At 45.5% G+C, this 15,040-nt stretch overlaps 1 protein-coding gene across 5 annotated transcripts in view; it reads right to left on the reverse strand.

The window, feature by feature from the left end:
- Positions 1-14,018, reverse strand: part of LOC127007474 (proteoglycan 4-like) — a 65,488-nt gene extending 51,470 nt beyond the window's left edge. For 4 of the 5 annotated variants that reach the window (XM_050878544.1, XM_050878547.1, XM_050878543.1 and 1 more), the window contains exon 1: positions 5,531-5,582. In XM_050878544.1, coding sequence (XP_050734501.1) covers positions 5,531-5,582 — 52 coding nt within the window. Of the gene's footprint in view, positions 1-5,530; positions 5,583-13,929 lie in introns of those variants that run through there. The other variant, XM_050878542.1, reaches the window with a different exon arrangement.
- Between the last annotated feature and the right edge of the window lie 1,022 nt (positions 14,019-15,040).

Genomic DNA, 15,040 nt, shown 5'->3' on the forward strand with positions numbered 1-15,040 from the left:
ACCAGTCAATATTTCGTCACCTTCGTAAACAAAGCGCCCAAGTCATTTTTTTCTACTTTACAGGAAATCAGAAAAGAAGTCATTATCTCATTTGGCTTAAGATTTAGGGAGAAATGAAAAGGCCAATTCCAGAACACTCAAACCATGAATAACGAAGGCAACTATACAAAAATGGGCGTCACTTGTTGAGAAATTGATGTAGACAAAAACCTGGAAATCGCTGAAAAATGACTTAGGCGATTATTTCATGAGGGTGACGAATTCCTCTTTCCCACGTCGTTAGGTAACCAGCCAGAGTGTTTGGGTGCCACGTCCGCGCCTGAATGAAAGGGATAAGCGAAGACGAGCAATACTTGAGGAGAAACGAAGATAGGCTGTCTTGGGCGATAAAAATGAAGACTGAGTGTGGCGAAGAGAAAGGAGGAGGGAGCGTAAATAGAAACCTTTGGCGGGAAGTTTCTCCGATTAAAGAGTTGCTCCACTTACCTCCTCCACAACCACCACCACCACCTCTATCACCATCACCACCACCATTATCATCACCATTACTACTACCACCGCCACTATTACTACCGCACTGTCTCCACCACAGCCTCCACCACCACCACCTCACTACCATCACTAGAGTCTGTTTCACTTCATCTGTCCACCAACAAAGCGGCAATTTTGATAAATGTGGCACCTGTACATTTCTAGTTCGTGAGTACGTGAAAATCAACTGTTGTGATAGACATTAAAGTTTATTTTTCAGTAATCTATTTTAATGTTTATGAATACAAAAAAAAAAAAAAAAAAAAAAAACTCAGTCGTTTGCATCAATAATATATAATCTAACACACAAGCACACGAAAAGACAAACTTGTATCAAACAACTTTATAGTCTCATCATGCTCGAACGATCTATGTTTTTTTTTTTCAAATTCATTGATTGATAGCTCATTTCAGGTATATTAAAAGACATCTGGCTCTGCAAGTACAAATAAAGGGTATCTTAATAATTTACTGCATGTAAATAACGATTAATAATCGAAATAACATAAATGAATAAGTAATAACTGTTGAATGCGATGCTAGGCTATGTCGAATATTGGACTACCCATGTTATTTACATGCAACACATCAAATGTATAGACACTTGCAGAGTCGGATGTCACTTTATGTACCTGAATGAGATGAAATATGGGTATCTGAAAGGCTATAAGCGTTTTCAGTAGTGTCACCGACATGTCAAACGACAGCATACAACACACCGTTTCTACTGAAAACGACTTACAGCCCCGCTGCCAGACGACAGGCGCCACCGCCCGGGCATACCTCGTGTAGTACGTACATCATAACATCACCCTTCAGACCCAAGTACTCAGAGTGCACACTGTCGGAAGTAGGAAGATGGAGGAATTCGACAATTTGTTCCTTGAGGATGACTGCAGATCACCTGTGCTTAATCCTTTGTATATGCCTCTCATCCAGCGGCAGACGATTTCTCCGTGGCAAGTGTTATGTTTACAGTTCGCAAATATGGGTTCTGAGCCAACTCAAATTTTCTCCTTGTTTTAGCTTGATATCAACTATAATATTGCAAAAATATATATTTCCTCGCCCGCACATGATGGTTATGTTAAGAGATGATGCAAGAAACGCACCAACATACGAAAAAAAAACAGCTCGGCTCCGGGATTAATGTCACAGCCACAAAATAGAGTCGGCCAACGCTGCCTAGCGGTCAAAAAGAGGCGAAATGTCATCAGAAAACGCATCATCATCCCTTCTTTCCCTTGCCTATGTCATTTTCAGGTTCTTTTCAATGTGAAATTACAAGAAAATAAATATTTCTTTATACAACACCAAGTTTCTGGGTCTCAAAGAGCATTACATTCTATATTTCATTCTTCAAAATACATTCCTACGGGAACTTGACTGCTGTGTGCTGTGGTTACTACTCGCTGATTGGCCGATGAAAAGCGTTTGCTGGCGTTTGCCTTTTGGGCAAACACATCCCTGAGCACGTTCGATATCGTTTGCCTTTGTAAGCTTCCGTTTGACTTGTCGGTGACACTATTGAAAACGCCTTAAAAATCGTTCGAGTATGACCAGACAATACTGTTTGATATACAAGTTGTTCTTTCGTGTGCTTGTATGGTAGATTATAATTATAATTTATCGATGCAAATCGGCATGTTTGCGGTTCGTATAAAAGGGCTTGAGTTTTTTTTGTATACACAAACATTCAAATATATCACTGAAAATATAAAGTTGATCTTCACGCAATCACGAACTAACAATGCGCAGGTGCCACATCTACGTTCGCGAGTGGACAGATGGAATGAAACGGACTATACCTCTGCAGCCTCCACCGCCACTACCCTACTATCACCACCACCTTTGCAGTCCCCACCACCACGATCACCACCACCACTTCGATCACCACCTCTACTGCCTCCGTCACCACCACCCCACCATCACATTAACTGTCACTGTCATCATCTTTATTGCCGTCTAAATAACTCCAATGTTTTTTTATCGCTACCGTCACCATCACTATCACCCTTTTCGCTACTCGTTGACGCTAACAACACGCAACACTAACCCACATGAGGCAATCCCTACCAGATAATAACTCTGCTCAGTGACCAACATTCCTTGTCTATAACGATAACTACAACTACCACCACCACCGCCACCACTATCACCATCACCATCACCACCATCGCCACCACTATCACCATCACCATCACCACCACCGCCACCACTATCACCATCACCATCACCACCACCGCCACCACTATCACCATCACCATCACCATCACCGCCACCTGCTCCTTCCCTCCCTGCCAGACTTTCTCTCCTGGTCAGACGATGTTACTCCTTTCCGTCGCTCCTTTCCTCCCTTCCCTCCTCTCTCCTTCCTTCCTCTCCCCATTTCTGTTCCTACTTCACCTTCTAATGGTTAACGTATGCCTTGTGTGTGTGTGTGTGTGTGTGTGTGTGTGTGTGTGTGTGTGTGTGTGTGCGGACGCCCTCTCCATATATCAGAGGTTCACTTTAAGAAGTTGACATTAAGGGTAAGGAGACGAATCACCTTTGAGTATAAGTATACACACACACACACACACACACACACACACACACACACACACACACACACACACACACACACAGGCAGCCACTTTCACCACCTCTAGGCTTATCCTCGACTTTCTTCCTTTACTTCCTCTACCTTCTCCGTTCCTCCTCTTTCACTCTCTCTTCCCTTGCCCTTTTCCTTCTCCTGCTTCCTTCCCCTTGCTCCTTATTTATTGTTTTCTTGTTTTTCAGATAATTAGTTTTTTTCGTAGATTATTTATTCTTACGCTTATCAAACTTCTACTGTTAATGTTCCACGTCGACCTTTTCAACGTTCTACAGCGGCACGATTTAGAGATGAAGTGTTCTGCTTTGAAACTTGGGAGCCTTTTTTTTTGTTCTTGTTTACTACTAAGAAGGGAGCGACAAGTTGATCAGTGACCTTTCTTGCACATCCCACGAGCATTATTCTTTTATTTTTATCTGATTTCACCTTCGTTCTGCTTCATTCTCCGTCACCTTCCTTTACTTCTGGTCCCCTCCCTGCACACTACTACCATGTCCTACTATTACTACTACTACTACAAAAATCACTACTACCACGACTACCATTGTGTACAATTACTTCTACTTCTCCTACATTTCTACCACTACGCCAACCATTATTACCAGTATCTACGATTACTTCAACTCCCCCCCCTCAGTCCTTCCACAACAACCACTGCTACCACGACTACTAGTTTGAAGGCTTACTTCCACACCTCCACCTACATCCCTACCACTACAGCAACCACTACTACCATGGTTTGCACTGCCTACTACCGTCCTTGCTCACAACCTACATAGTTAAGGATTAAGAAAAAATATGTTGAATCCAACGCAAAAGAGTTTCAAGGTCTTCCAGTCGATAAATACATTAGTAATAAAAAGAACCTATTGACAGGGTTGGCGCGGAGGCAGACGGCGGCGCGGGCGGGCAGCGTGTGTCTGCCGTGACGTCATGTGTTTACTAGTGCGCCGAGTAACGGGACCTGACTAGCGGCGCGGCGGGGGGCCTGTGGAGGTGTTTATGTGTTTTCCCATTTACCTGAACTATTCCTTGTTATTTTTTTTTGAGAGAGAGAGAGAGAGAGAGAGAGAGAGAGAGAGAGAGAGAGAGAGAGAGAGGGGGGGGGGACAAAACCATATACGTATCAAACTAGACATATTACATCACTGGTTACTGTCGGTGTCCTAAGGCTAACAGTACTGAAGGGAGAGGGGACGGGGGAGGAAGTGAATGGATCAGAATAATTACAACAGAATCACTGGAATTTCCGTACAGACAAGGAGCCATTGAGTCGGTGAGTTCGAGGTCGCGTGAGGGGCGTGGCTCACGTAAACGGGTCCAGTGAAGGGCTGTCCCTGTCGCCTTGTGGATGAATGAAGGGCTTTTCCAGGTGAACTAAGAGATATGATCGTTGCCCTTGTTAGGAATGTTTCAAGGAGGGTAGTGAATCAATTAAATGAAGAGTTTTCCACCATTCTACAGCTTAAAACGTGAATTCCTCACTCAGAATATCAAGACACCGAAATTGACCTTTCTTATGGCCTTTTGTTCTTTAATCTTTTGTTCGAGATAGCGTCTAGCGGACTTTTTTTGTTGTTTCTGCTTTTTCCCTTATGCTGCCTCCACAGCTGTAAAAAATGCTGAGTTACTATCAACAAGAGCGCCAATAGCCTATACACGAGGACGCTACAACTTAACAAATGATTCCTAGTTGAAACGTTATGGCTCCTATAACGCCGAGTTCCTCCTGACAAAGTGAGCACAAAAAAATGCTCCACCAGAAGATGTCTGAAACCGAGAAACAGGAAAGTACAGGGTTAAAGTTTAGATTCTCTATTCCTCGGTGCCAAATCAGTTTGTGTGGGACCTTCACTGGTGAGGTCCTCTTGTTTGAGTGGACACGATAATAAGACACCAGCAGAGTTTCAAAAAGCTTGGATTCTTTACTCGTCGCAGGCAGATAAGTTCGTGGGGAGAGTTCAGGCCTGAGTGGTTTACCGGCACAGTCATTTATTGAAGTTCTGGACTGCGGGGCACAAGGACGCGCTGCCCACCTCAGGCTCACCGCCACCACAGCCTCCACTCACTCCTCGATGCGCCAGGATTAGCAACAAGAGAAAAAAGGATGTTTGTGGACCTTTTTGAAGAGAGCCAATCATCTCAGCTTATCTTTGTGAAGGAGAGAGAAAAAATCGCCGACTCGGTCCAGCTTTCTCTTTTAATGACCAAAAGTAGAAAGCCTCTCTCGGCGCGGCGGTGTGAAGTGGCCGCGGATTGGTTACACACAGACGAGGCTCAGCCATAGCAGCCAATCAACGCTCAGGATGAAACGGTCCCGAAAGCCTTAATAACTCACTACGGACGATAGAGTAAACACACACACACACACACACACACACACACACATCAGGTACTTACGTGCATGTGTGAGGGCGGCCAGAAGGGCGGCCGCAGCCAATAGGAACCTCATCTGTAACGAAGGGAAACACATCATTAGTCAAGGCTCGGCGGCTTCGGTCAACAGAAAACAAAACAAATCAAGGAAGACAAACACGTAGTCTGCTTGTCCACAAATAGCTCATCCGTCTATATATTCATCCACTTTCAAAACCCACAAAAGAGACATACAGAAAGAGTTATGTTAGGACCTTTAATTCCAAGGCCGGTTCGAGGGAGTGTCCTAAACCTGTTTCGGTCGAATGGTTGCCACTTGTCCCCTCCCTGTCCCTCCTTTCACCCCGAGCCTCCTCCGCCTCCTCCTCCTCCTCTTCCTCCTCCGTCATCATCCGTACTTTCTCATTCCTGTTTATATGGAAAACCTGCTTCTATGCTCATACTTTCTCTTCCTTTCATTTATGCTTAAAAACTTATCCCATAACTTTTTTCTTTTCATCAGTGTTTGAGATTTTTTTTTTTTTTGGTGTCTTCTTACTGTTCAATTTTTTTTTGTGGTTATTCTGTGTCCTTGAAATGTTCCTTCTTTTACAATTTCTCCATATTTTTCACGTGAATTTTCCCTCTTATCCGTCTCGCTTTGAACAGTCGCCCCCTCCATGTAAACACACACACACACACACACACACACACACACACACACACACACACACACTCCCCTCCCCTCCTCCTCTCTCTCCCCTCACTAGCTCCATCATGCACTGCTAACCTATTACCTACACGCCACACACACCTCTCTCCACTGCTTCCTCACACACCTGCTTAGAACTCTCCCTCTACTTCTCCTTCCTCACACATCTGCTCACAACTCTCCCTCTAATCACCCCTGCCCGATCACACACCTGGCACCACAACCACGCGTCCCTCTACCACTGATACACTACACCTGCTCCTCTGAAACACCCTCTCAAAAAGAACGTCCGGGTAACAACGAGGATGAAAAAGAGGAGCAAAAACATACGGCAGCTGAAAAAGTAGTGGTGTGGTTGGTGAAGAAGACGTAATTAAGAGTGAAGAAGATTATAGTAGAGGTAAAACTAGAAGACAGATGGACAGAGACAGGGAAAACGCTAAACAAGAGAACAGAACAATTACATAGAGAGATAGACAGACTGGGAGGCAGACAAACAGAGAGATAAGTAAAACGGAGAGGTAAGTTTATAGAATACTACAGTGACGGTAAACTAAGAAGCAGGAGAGGGAGACAAGACACACAAAGAAAGAGAGAGAGAAATGCATGATGACAAGCAGACACAGACAGAGGGAAACACAGCACGGAGAGGTAAGATTAAAGATTACCGCAGTGACGGCAAACTATGAAGATGGACAGGAAGACAAGACACACAAAGATAGAAAGAAATGCACGATGACAGGCAGACACAGACGGGAAGACAGGTAGAAGGAGCGGTAATGGGTAATGGGCCAGGTGAGACAGGTCTTCCTCAGGTGACAGCAGAACAGGTTATTAAGGGGGTGGGTGGGGGGTGCTCAGTTGTTGATAACCTTGGGGGTTCTTGCACTGCACTTACTTCAGTCTCTCTCTCTCTCTCTCTCTCTCTCTCTCTCTCTCTCTCTCTCTCTCTCTCTCTCTCTCTCTCTCTCTCTCTCTCTCTCTCTCTCTCTAGTCAACAGGCACGTGACCGTATTCTATACTCACGCAAACGCACATAAAGTCACACATATACAGAAGCCCTAACCTGTGTGTGTGTGTGTGTGTGTGTGTGTGTGTGTGTGTGTGTGTGTGTGTGTGTGTGTGTGTCCTCAGGGTCGGTCTTAGTCCCTCCTCCCCTCCCCTCCCCGGTGAGCCAGGCCGTCCACCCTGAGGCCACAGGCGCTGCAGGTCGTGTTATAACCACGCCACCGATCCAGGCGACTCGAAGGTAAAAACGTAGTAGTGGCTTTGATGGTGTAAGTAAATAATAATGATAATAATAATAATAATAATAATAATAATAATAATAATAATAATAATAATAATAATAATAATAATAATAATAAATGATAATAATAATACCACTTCTACTACTACTGTTGAATAAGAACAATTGTAGTAGAAGGGAAAGTAGTGATAGTAGTGGTAGTAGTATTGGTATTAGTAGTAGTAGTGGAGCAAGAATACTATCAAGTTAACATCACATAAAATACGAGGTTTTCGAATATCCCCCTCCCCCTTCCCCCCACAGGCGGAGAGGCGGTGGCTGAACAGATAGCGAGACGGCCCCGCGTTCGGGAGGACGCGGGTTCAATCCCCGACCGTTGCCACCAAGCTGGAATTTTTCAGCCGCCGCCGAGTGGCTTAAACTACCCACATGCTGTCCAGAAGACCACCTATCAACCCGGACTCTAGATTCTAGGATTAAAGATGAGCTCTGGGAGGGCAGCATGAGGCAATGCAGGATGGCGCTACTATAAACACTCGCCTGCGCCAGAACGGGCTTGGCCGACCATCAGGCGCCACCGGAAAGGAGCCTTGGACCGACCATCAGGATCCACCGGGAAGAAGCCTACCGGCGCAATAGACCAAAACGTAAAAAAAAAAAAAAAAAGTCAACGCTCCCAGGATCGTGTTACCATCCAGTAATGCACACACCCAGCCCCACGAAGGAGACTCAATCTTAGCCTGCCAGGAGGATACAGTATCATGCACCTCGCGTAACAAACTCGGATTCTCTCCCCAACACTCAATCCCTCTGTCATTATATTCCCTATCCAGAGTTTTTGTAACAGAGAGCACGGATATTTAGTTTTTTGCATCATCACACTGGTCCAGAAGCTTCCTCTGTCTGCTACTGCGACTCAGTAATCACCCTGGCAGCCTCTCAGCTAAAAGTCAGGTAGTCGGTCAGTTAGCTACACGGTCCCCTACTTTCCACACTTTCTTCTCCCCTGGCGAGCTCTCCGTGTACACCACCGTCTTGCACATCGTACCTGCGCCACTTCCCCTCAACACACACACACACACACACACACACACACACACACACACACACACACACACACGCACACACTTCCTCCTTCCACGCATCAATAGACACACACTTCCTACTCATCCCATCTACACTTCATTTTCCACTATCCATTCTTTTTCTACTCGCACAATTACACTTCCTACTCATCCCATCTACACTTCATTTTCCACTATCCATTCTTTTTCTACTCGCCTTCGTATGCCTTTTTGTTCATGCTACCTCGTCCAAATTCTACTCTTTCTTCCAACAGTTCTGCTTGCATTGTAATTCCCAACACTTACAGTTTCTCCCGTATTACACACAAACGATTTACCTCACACTTTCTTACTCACTCTCCTTTACCTTTGCCCTTCCACTTTACTCCTTCAGTCCCTCTAGATGGCCCTTTCTTACAGCCATCCATCTGTGGTTCCTGTTCTCCTATCTCTCCTAATTACAAATGTTTCGTAGTACTCCTTTGTTTCCTCTTCATGTCATTCATTCTCAACATTCTTATAAGGTCATGTTTCCTGCCCGCACTCTCCAATTTCATTCCTGAGCACCCCTTTATTCTCTTTTCATGTATCTTCATTTACAGTCTTCGTTATATATGTTTCCTTTTCTTTCTCCAACGTGCAACTTGATTCCTGGGCCCTCCTTCATTTCCTCTTCACGTATTTCCTTCTATAAGTCTTCCCTCTAGATATCCTGATCTTCACGCTACACTTTCAGCTCACATCGCTCCTGCATCCCTTCTTGACCTTCCTTCCATACAATCTTCCTTCTTTAGTCCATGTTATTCTATCGTCATTCCAACTTTCATTTGGCGGCCCTTCTTCCGGTGTTCCCCACGACACACTCCCCGCACGCTCGGCTCCACCCTGCCTCCCTGCCTCCCGTCCCCGCCACCGCCACCGCACCGCCGCCTGCCTCTTGCATAAATATTGTTGCACATGTAGTGATGGTTATAAATCTTCGTTTTAATATATATATTTGTAGTGTGTTGCCCTCTCTCTCTCTCTCTCTCTCTCTCTCTCTCTCTCTCTCTCTCTCTCTCTCTCTCTCTCTCTCTCTCTCTCTCTCTCTCTCTCTCTCTCTGTGTGTGTGTGTGTGTGTGTGTGTGTGTGTGTGTGTGTGTTTTGTTTTGTTATATTTTTCGCTCTGATTCTTTTTAATTCTCTTTGTTTTTTGTTCTCAGTCTCTGTCTGTTTCATTTGGTCTGTGTGTCTGTCTGCCTCTCTCTCTCTCTCTCTCTCTCCATGACCTTTGATGGCACCCACACCACCACCACCACCTCCATCACCACCACCACGACCACCCCCACCCCCACCATCACCATCACCACCACCACCATAACCTCCAACTACCCCCCCCACACCACCCACACCATCACCCTTCCACCCCCATCAACACCACCACCACCCAGTCCTTCACCCTCCCTCCAAACCTGCAGATCTCGAGGGGAACTTTCGCGTGCGTCCGGGGAGAATTTGGGACGCAGCAGGTGTGGCCTCCATATATTGAGCCTCGGGGCAGGTGTGGCCTTACCGCATCCCTAATCACGCCAGGTTGCTGCTACGTCATTGTTTTATGCATGTGTGGTTCCTTTGATGAGAACTGGTGACAGGTGACACCCATGGATCATTACCTAGCGCCGACCTGCCTTGGATTACTACTTGTACCTGTATTGAAATATCCTACAATTTATGAAGCTTAGATGTATATTATGTTGTCTCCTACTGCCTTAGATCATTACCTAACACAGACTTGTCTTGGATCACTACTTGTGCCGGCATTAAAATTTCCCATAACAATAAATGAAGCTGTGTTTATGTTAATATCGCCTTCTAGTGTCAGCTAAACGCCAAGGATCACTACCTAACGTCGACCTGTCTTGGATTACTACTTTTGCCTGCATTGAAATCTCCCTCAATATTTGAAGCGTATTTTTGTCTATATTGAATGTTGTCTTCTAGTGTCAGATGAACGTCATGCTTCATTACCTAAGTCCGATCTACCTTGGATAACTATTTGTGCTGTCATTGAAATTTCCCACAAAATATGAAGTCTATTTTTGCACATATTTGTCTTCTAGTGGCAGGTGAACGCCAAGGATCATTACCTAACACCGACCTGCCTTGGATCACTACTTGTGCTAGCATAGAAATTTCCATGAACACAATATGATGGTTACTTGAACATAATTGTCTTGACGGATGAATATTATCTAAAGCTGAGTTAAGTTTTTCTTTTGGTTTTCTTTTCAAGTCTTCTTCTTACTGTTCTGAAGGACGTTGAGAAGGGAAAAAAGAGGAAAAGGAGATAAAAATGCAATTACCAAACGTGACTAATCCTGCATCTATTTTTTCCTTTTGATTTCCCTTTCGTGTTTCCTCGTTACTGTTACGAAGGACGCTGAGAGAGGAAAAAAAGAGGAGTAAAAAGGAGATCAGAATGCAATTACCAAACGTGACGCCACAAGGTTAGTCGCCCAATGACGTGTGACCAACAATTACACTCATTAGGTAATTATGAAATCAAGTAAAGATTAACTGGAAAACGTTTTGTGCCCTTGAAAAGTTTTCCTCCGAACAACACCAACAACAATTATAGCTAACGAGCCCGACGCCTTGACGCAACACAAGGCAACACAATGCTTCTCGGGAGGGCAAGATCCTTTTCCTTGTCAGTGTTTGTATTCTTCTTCCTCCTATTACGAAACTCAACCAAGCTACTTTATATGCTTTGGGAGGCTCCTGAAACCACTCTCGCTGCTTGTGGGAGAAGGAGAGGATGAAAGTGTTAGCTCAGAGCATACAGGACGAAGGATAGAAGGAAAGATAGGATATAATAGGAGGGATAGGACGAAAGAGTTAGTTCAGAGGATACAGGACGAAGGGTAGAACAGGACAGGATAGGATAAGACGAAAGTGTTAGTTTACAGCATACAGAGCGGAGGATGGGACAGGATAGGATAAGGCAGAAAGGATAAAAAGAAAGAGTCAGCTCAAAGCATAGGGGACGAAGGATAGGAAGGGATAGAAAGGAGAGGACAAAAGATAGGATAGGATAGGATGGGATAGGAAGGACAACGAAAGAGTTAGTTCTGAGCATACAGGACTTTAAACGTACGAGCTGACCCTAGCCACGCCAAGAACCCCCTATGCATACCATATCCATAATTAGATTGCCTTTCTCTGGCTTACAAGGACGAACATTTCGGGTGTTTCTTTGAGAGGAAATGCCGCAGGTGAGGGCCACGAACAGGTACGTTTCACAATTATGCAGAGTAATTTTTCGGTGCCGCCGCTACATAATTACGTTACCTGTACCTTAATTATAGTACGGAACCTGAGATTTGCCAGAAAGATATTCCATTACTGTTGGTTCTGCTGCTGGTTGTATTTCAGTTACTGCTACTACTACTACTACTACTACTATTACTACTACTACTACTACTACTGAAGCCATTACTACTACTGCTGCTACTACTACTACTACTACTACTACTACTACTACTACTACTACTACTACTACAACTACTGTCTTTTCAGCATAATCTGCATGGAAATAGGGTTTTGGCAGGCGTTTATTATCCCAATTGGTTGACTGACAAAAAGCAACGGAGACGAAAAATAATTGCAGATCTCAAAACTTCTGATTAACGGGACCCTCCAAGGACGTCGGTCTGTGCGTGTGTGCGCATTTGTAAGGGAGTGTACGCGCGCGCGCATGTTATTTTTTATTTTGCCCTGTCATTCTTGTCCCATTTAGTGAAGTGTTAACATTTTCTTTGCCCTTTCTTTGCCCTTTATGGTAGCCCTTTTATTTCTGTCTGTCTGTCTGTTTTTCGTCTTTTTTCGTTTCTGTTTCTCTCTATATCTGTCTGTCTGTCTGCCTGTGTGTCTGTTTGTCCGACTATTTGTTTTTTTTATGCATTTATCTGTGTGACTGTGTGGCTGTCTCTATCTGTGCCTGCCTGTCTGTCTGTCTGTCTGTCTCTCTCTCTCTCTCTCTCTCTCTCTCTCTCTCTCTCTCTCTCTCTCTCTCTCTCTCTCTCTCTCTCTCTCTTCCTCCTCCCTTCCACACTCAGTACCTCCAATTCCTCGGCCCGTACTGGCCTCTCTAATGACGCAACACTTCCTCTTCCAGTTTAATGAGTAGTCTCTCTGCGGCTCCTCCAGTCACCCTCCCCCTCCTCCTTTCCCTCCAGGCACGGCCACTTCTCTCTCCCCTCCTCCTACCTCTCCCTCTACCACCATCATCGCCACCTCCACCTCGGGCTAACCTAAATACGAAGGAAGTTGTGATATCTGGCTTCGGGTTTATTCTTCAGGAACTTGATCGCTCTGCTCTCTCAGGACAAAGTCTTAGGCAGATGGTGACCTCTATTACTGATGCTACTAGTGAAGATTGCTTGCTGATATTTTTGTCTGTGTGTGAGAGAAGAAAGAAAAAGAAGGATAGGGAAAGAAAGAATGAAAGAGAAAGGTAAGTTTAGTGTCCGTACAACCATTACATGTAAATCAGTCAGCCAGTTAGTCAGACAGTCAGCAAGAAATTTCGCAAGCCAGCCGGTCAGTCCAGCCAGCCAGTCAGTCCACCAGCCAGCGATATATTCTGTCTGCCGGCCATTGTTAATCAGGCAGTTGACCTTTCATCTAACTGGTCAAGTAATCAAGTCATCCATTCAGTCGCTAAACCATTATATAGCGTAAGACCCATCTAGTCAACCATATGAGCCACCAGGAAAACTATTTAACACAAAATTATTTCCCGTAAAAGGTACACAGACGGGCTCTCTCTCTCTCTCTCTCTCTCTCTCTCTCTCTCTCTCTCTCTCTCTCTCTCTCTCTCTCTCTCTCTCATCAGGCATTAGGTGGCCGGCACGTCAGTCAGTTACAAGGGAAAACAATTGAAGCAGCCAGTCACCCTTGCAGGCAGTCGCTGCGGTAAAGAATGCGACACTATGAAGCGATTCCCTGCTCTAACACGTACGCACACACTTACACGCTCACTCAGCCACACACACACGCAAACATTCACCCACCCACAGACTCTCACGCACACAAGCTCACATGCACTTAAGCCTATTGACTAATGCACTAAAACACACACACACACACACACACACACACACACACACACACACACACACACACACACACACACACACACACACACACACACACACACTTATTTCCACATACTTTCATAACAGTAAGCAGAAAAGTCGAAATCACAGACAAGAGTAAAGAAGTACACGCCAAGATTCACAACACAGAACGTCCAAAAGGAGTGACAGAAGACCCAGGCCAAACACATCCCTGCAGCCCTTCCCTCAGCCACACAGGTACCCACACCTCCACGTAACCAACCACTCTGGTATCCACAGGTATGCACAGGTAGACTCACCGGCGTCCAAAGGTGCCGTTACGTGTGATCACTAAGACACCACAAGACCAACTGACTCCTCTGCTTCTTTCACCTCCATGCCTCCCGTCCCTCCAACCCTTTCTCCCTCCCACCCTCCCTCCCTCCTTCTCTCCACGCTTCTCTGAGATTATGGGAGAGAGCCTTGATATTGTGTGTGTGTGTGTGTGAGAGTGTGTGTGTGTGTGTGAGAGAGAGAGAGAGAGAGAGAGAGAGAGAGAGAGAGAGAGAGAGAGAGAGAGAGAGAGAGAGAGAGAGAGAGAGAGAGAGAGAGAGAGAGAGAGAGAGAGAGAAAAGAGAAAAAGAGTAAAACAAGACAAATACCAACGACCACAAAGGAAATCACAAAACAAACAAACGCCTGACATGGTAGGATCGAGTGAAAGCAAAAAGATGAAGCAAACGTAAGAGGTAAACCAAAAGAAACACGAACAATAAGCAGACGGAATAAAAACACGAAAGGGCATTGGAACGAGAGAAATAAACCATGTAAAGGGAATCTAGAGCCATGCACCGCCACTGCCACAACTACGAAGTCACCCACCTACCACCGCCACCATGAAGTCACCCACCTACCACCGCCACGAAGTCACCCACCTACCACCGCCACCACGAAGTCATCCACCTACCACCGCCACCACGAAGTCACCCACCTACCACCGCCACCACGAAGTCACCCACCTACCACCGCCACCATGAAGTCACCCACCTACCACCGCCACCGCGAAGTCACCCACCTACCACCGCCCCCATGAAGTCACCCACCTACCACCGCCACCACGAAGTCACCCACCTACCACCGCCACCATGAAGTCACCCACCTACCACCGCCACCACGAAGTCACCCACCCACCGCCACCACCAAACAATCACCCACCTACCACCACCACAACAAAGTCACCCACCAATCCCATCCCATTTCATTCCATCCCATCCCATCTCATTCCATTCCATTTCATTACCTTCCCTTTCCTTCCCTTCCCTTCCCTTCCATTCCATTCCATTCCATTCCATCCCCTTCCCTTCCATTTCCATTCCATTCCATTCCATCCCATCTCATCCCATCCCATTCCATCCCATCCCATCCCAGCCA

This window comes from Eriocheir sinensis, chromosome 35, assembly GCF_024679095.1.
Source record: "Eriocheir sinensis breed Jianghai 21 chromosome 35, ASM2467909v1, whole genome shotgun sequence".
Taxonomy (NCBI): Eukaryota; Metazoa; Arthropoda; class Malacostraca; order Decapoda; family Varunidae; genus Eriocheir; species Eriocheir sinensis.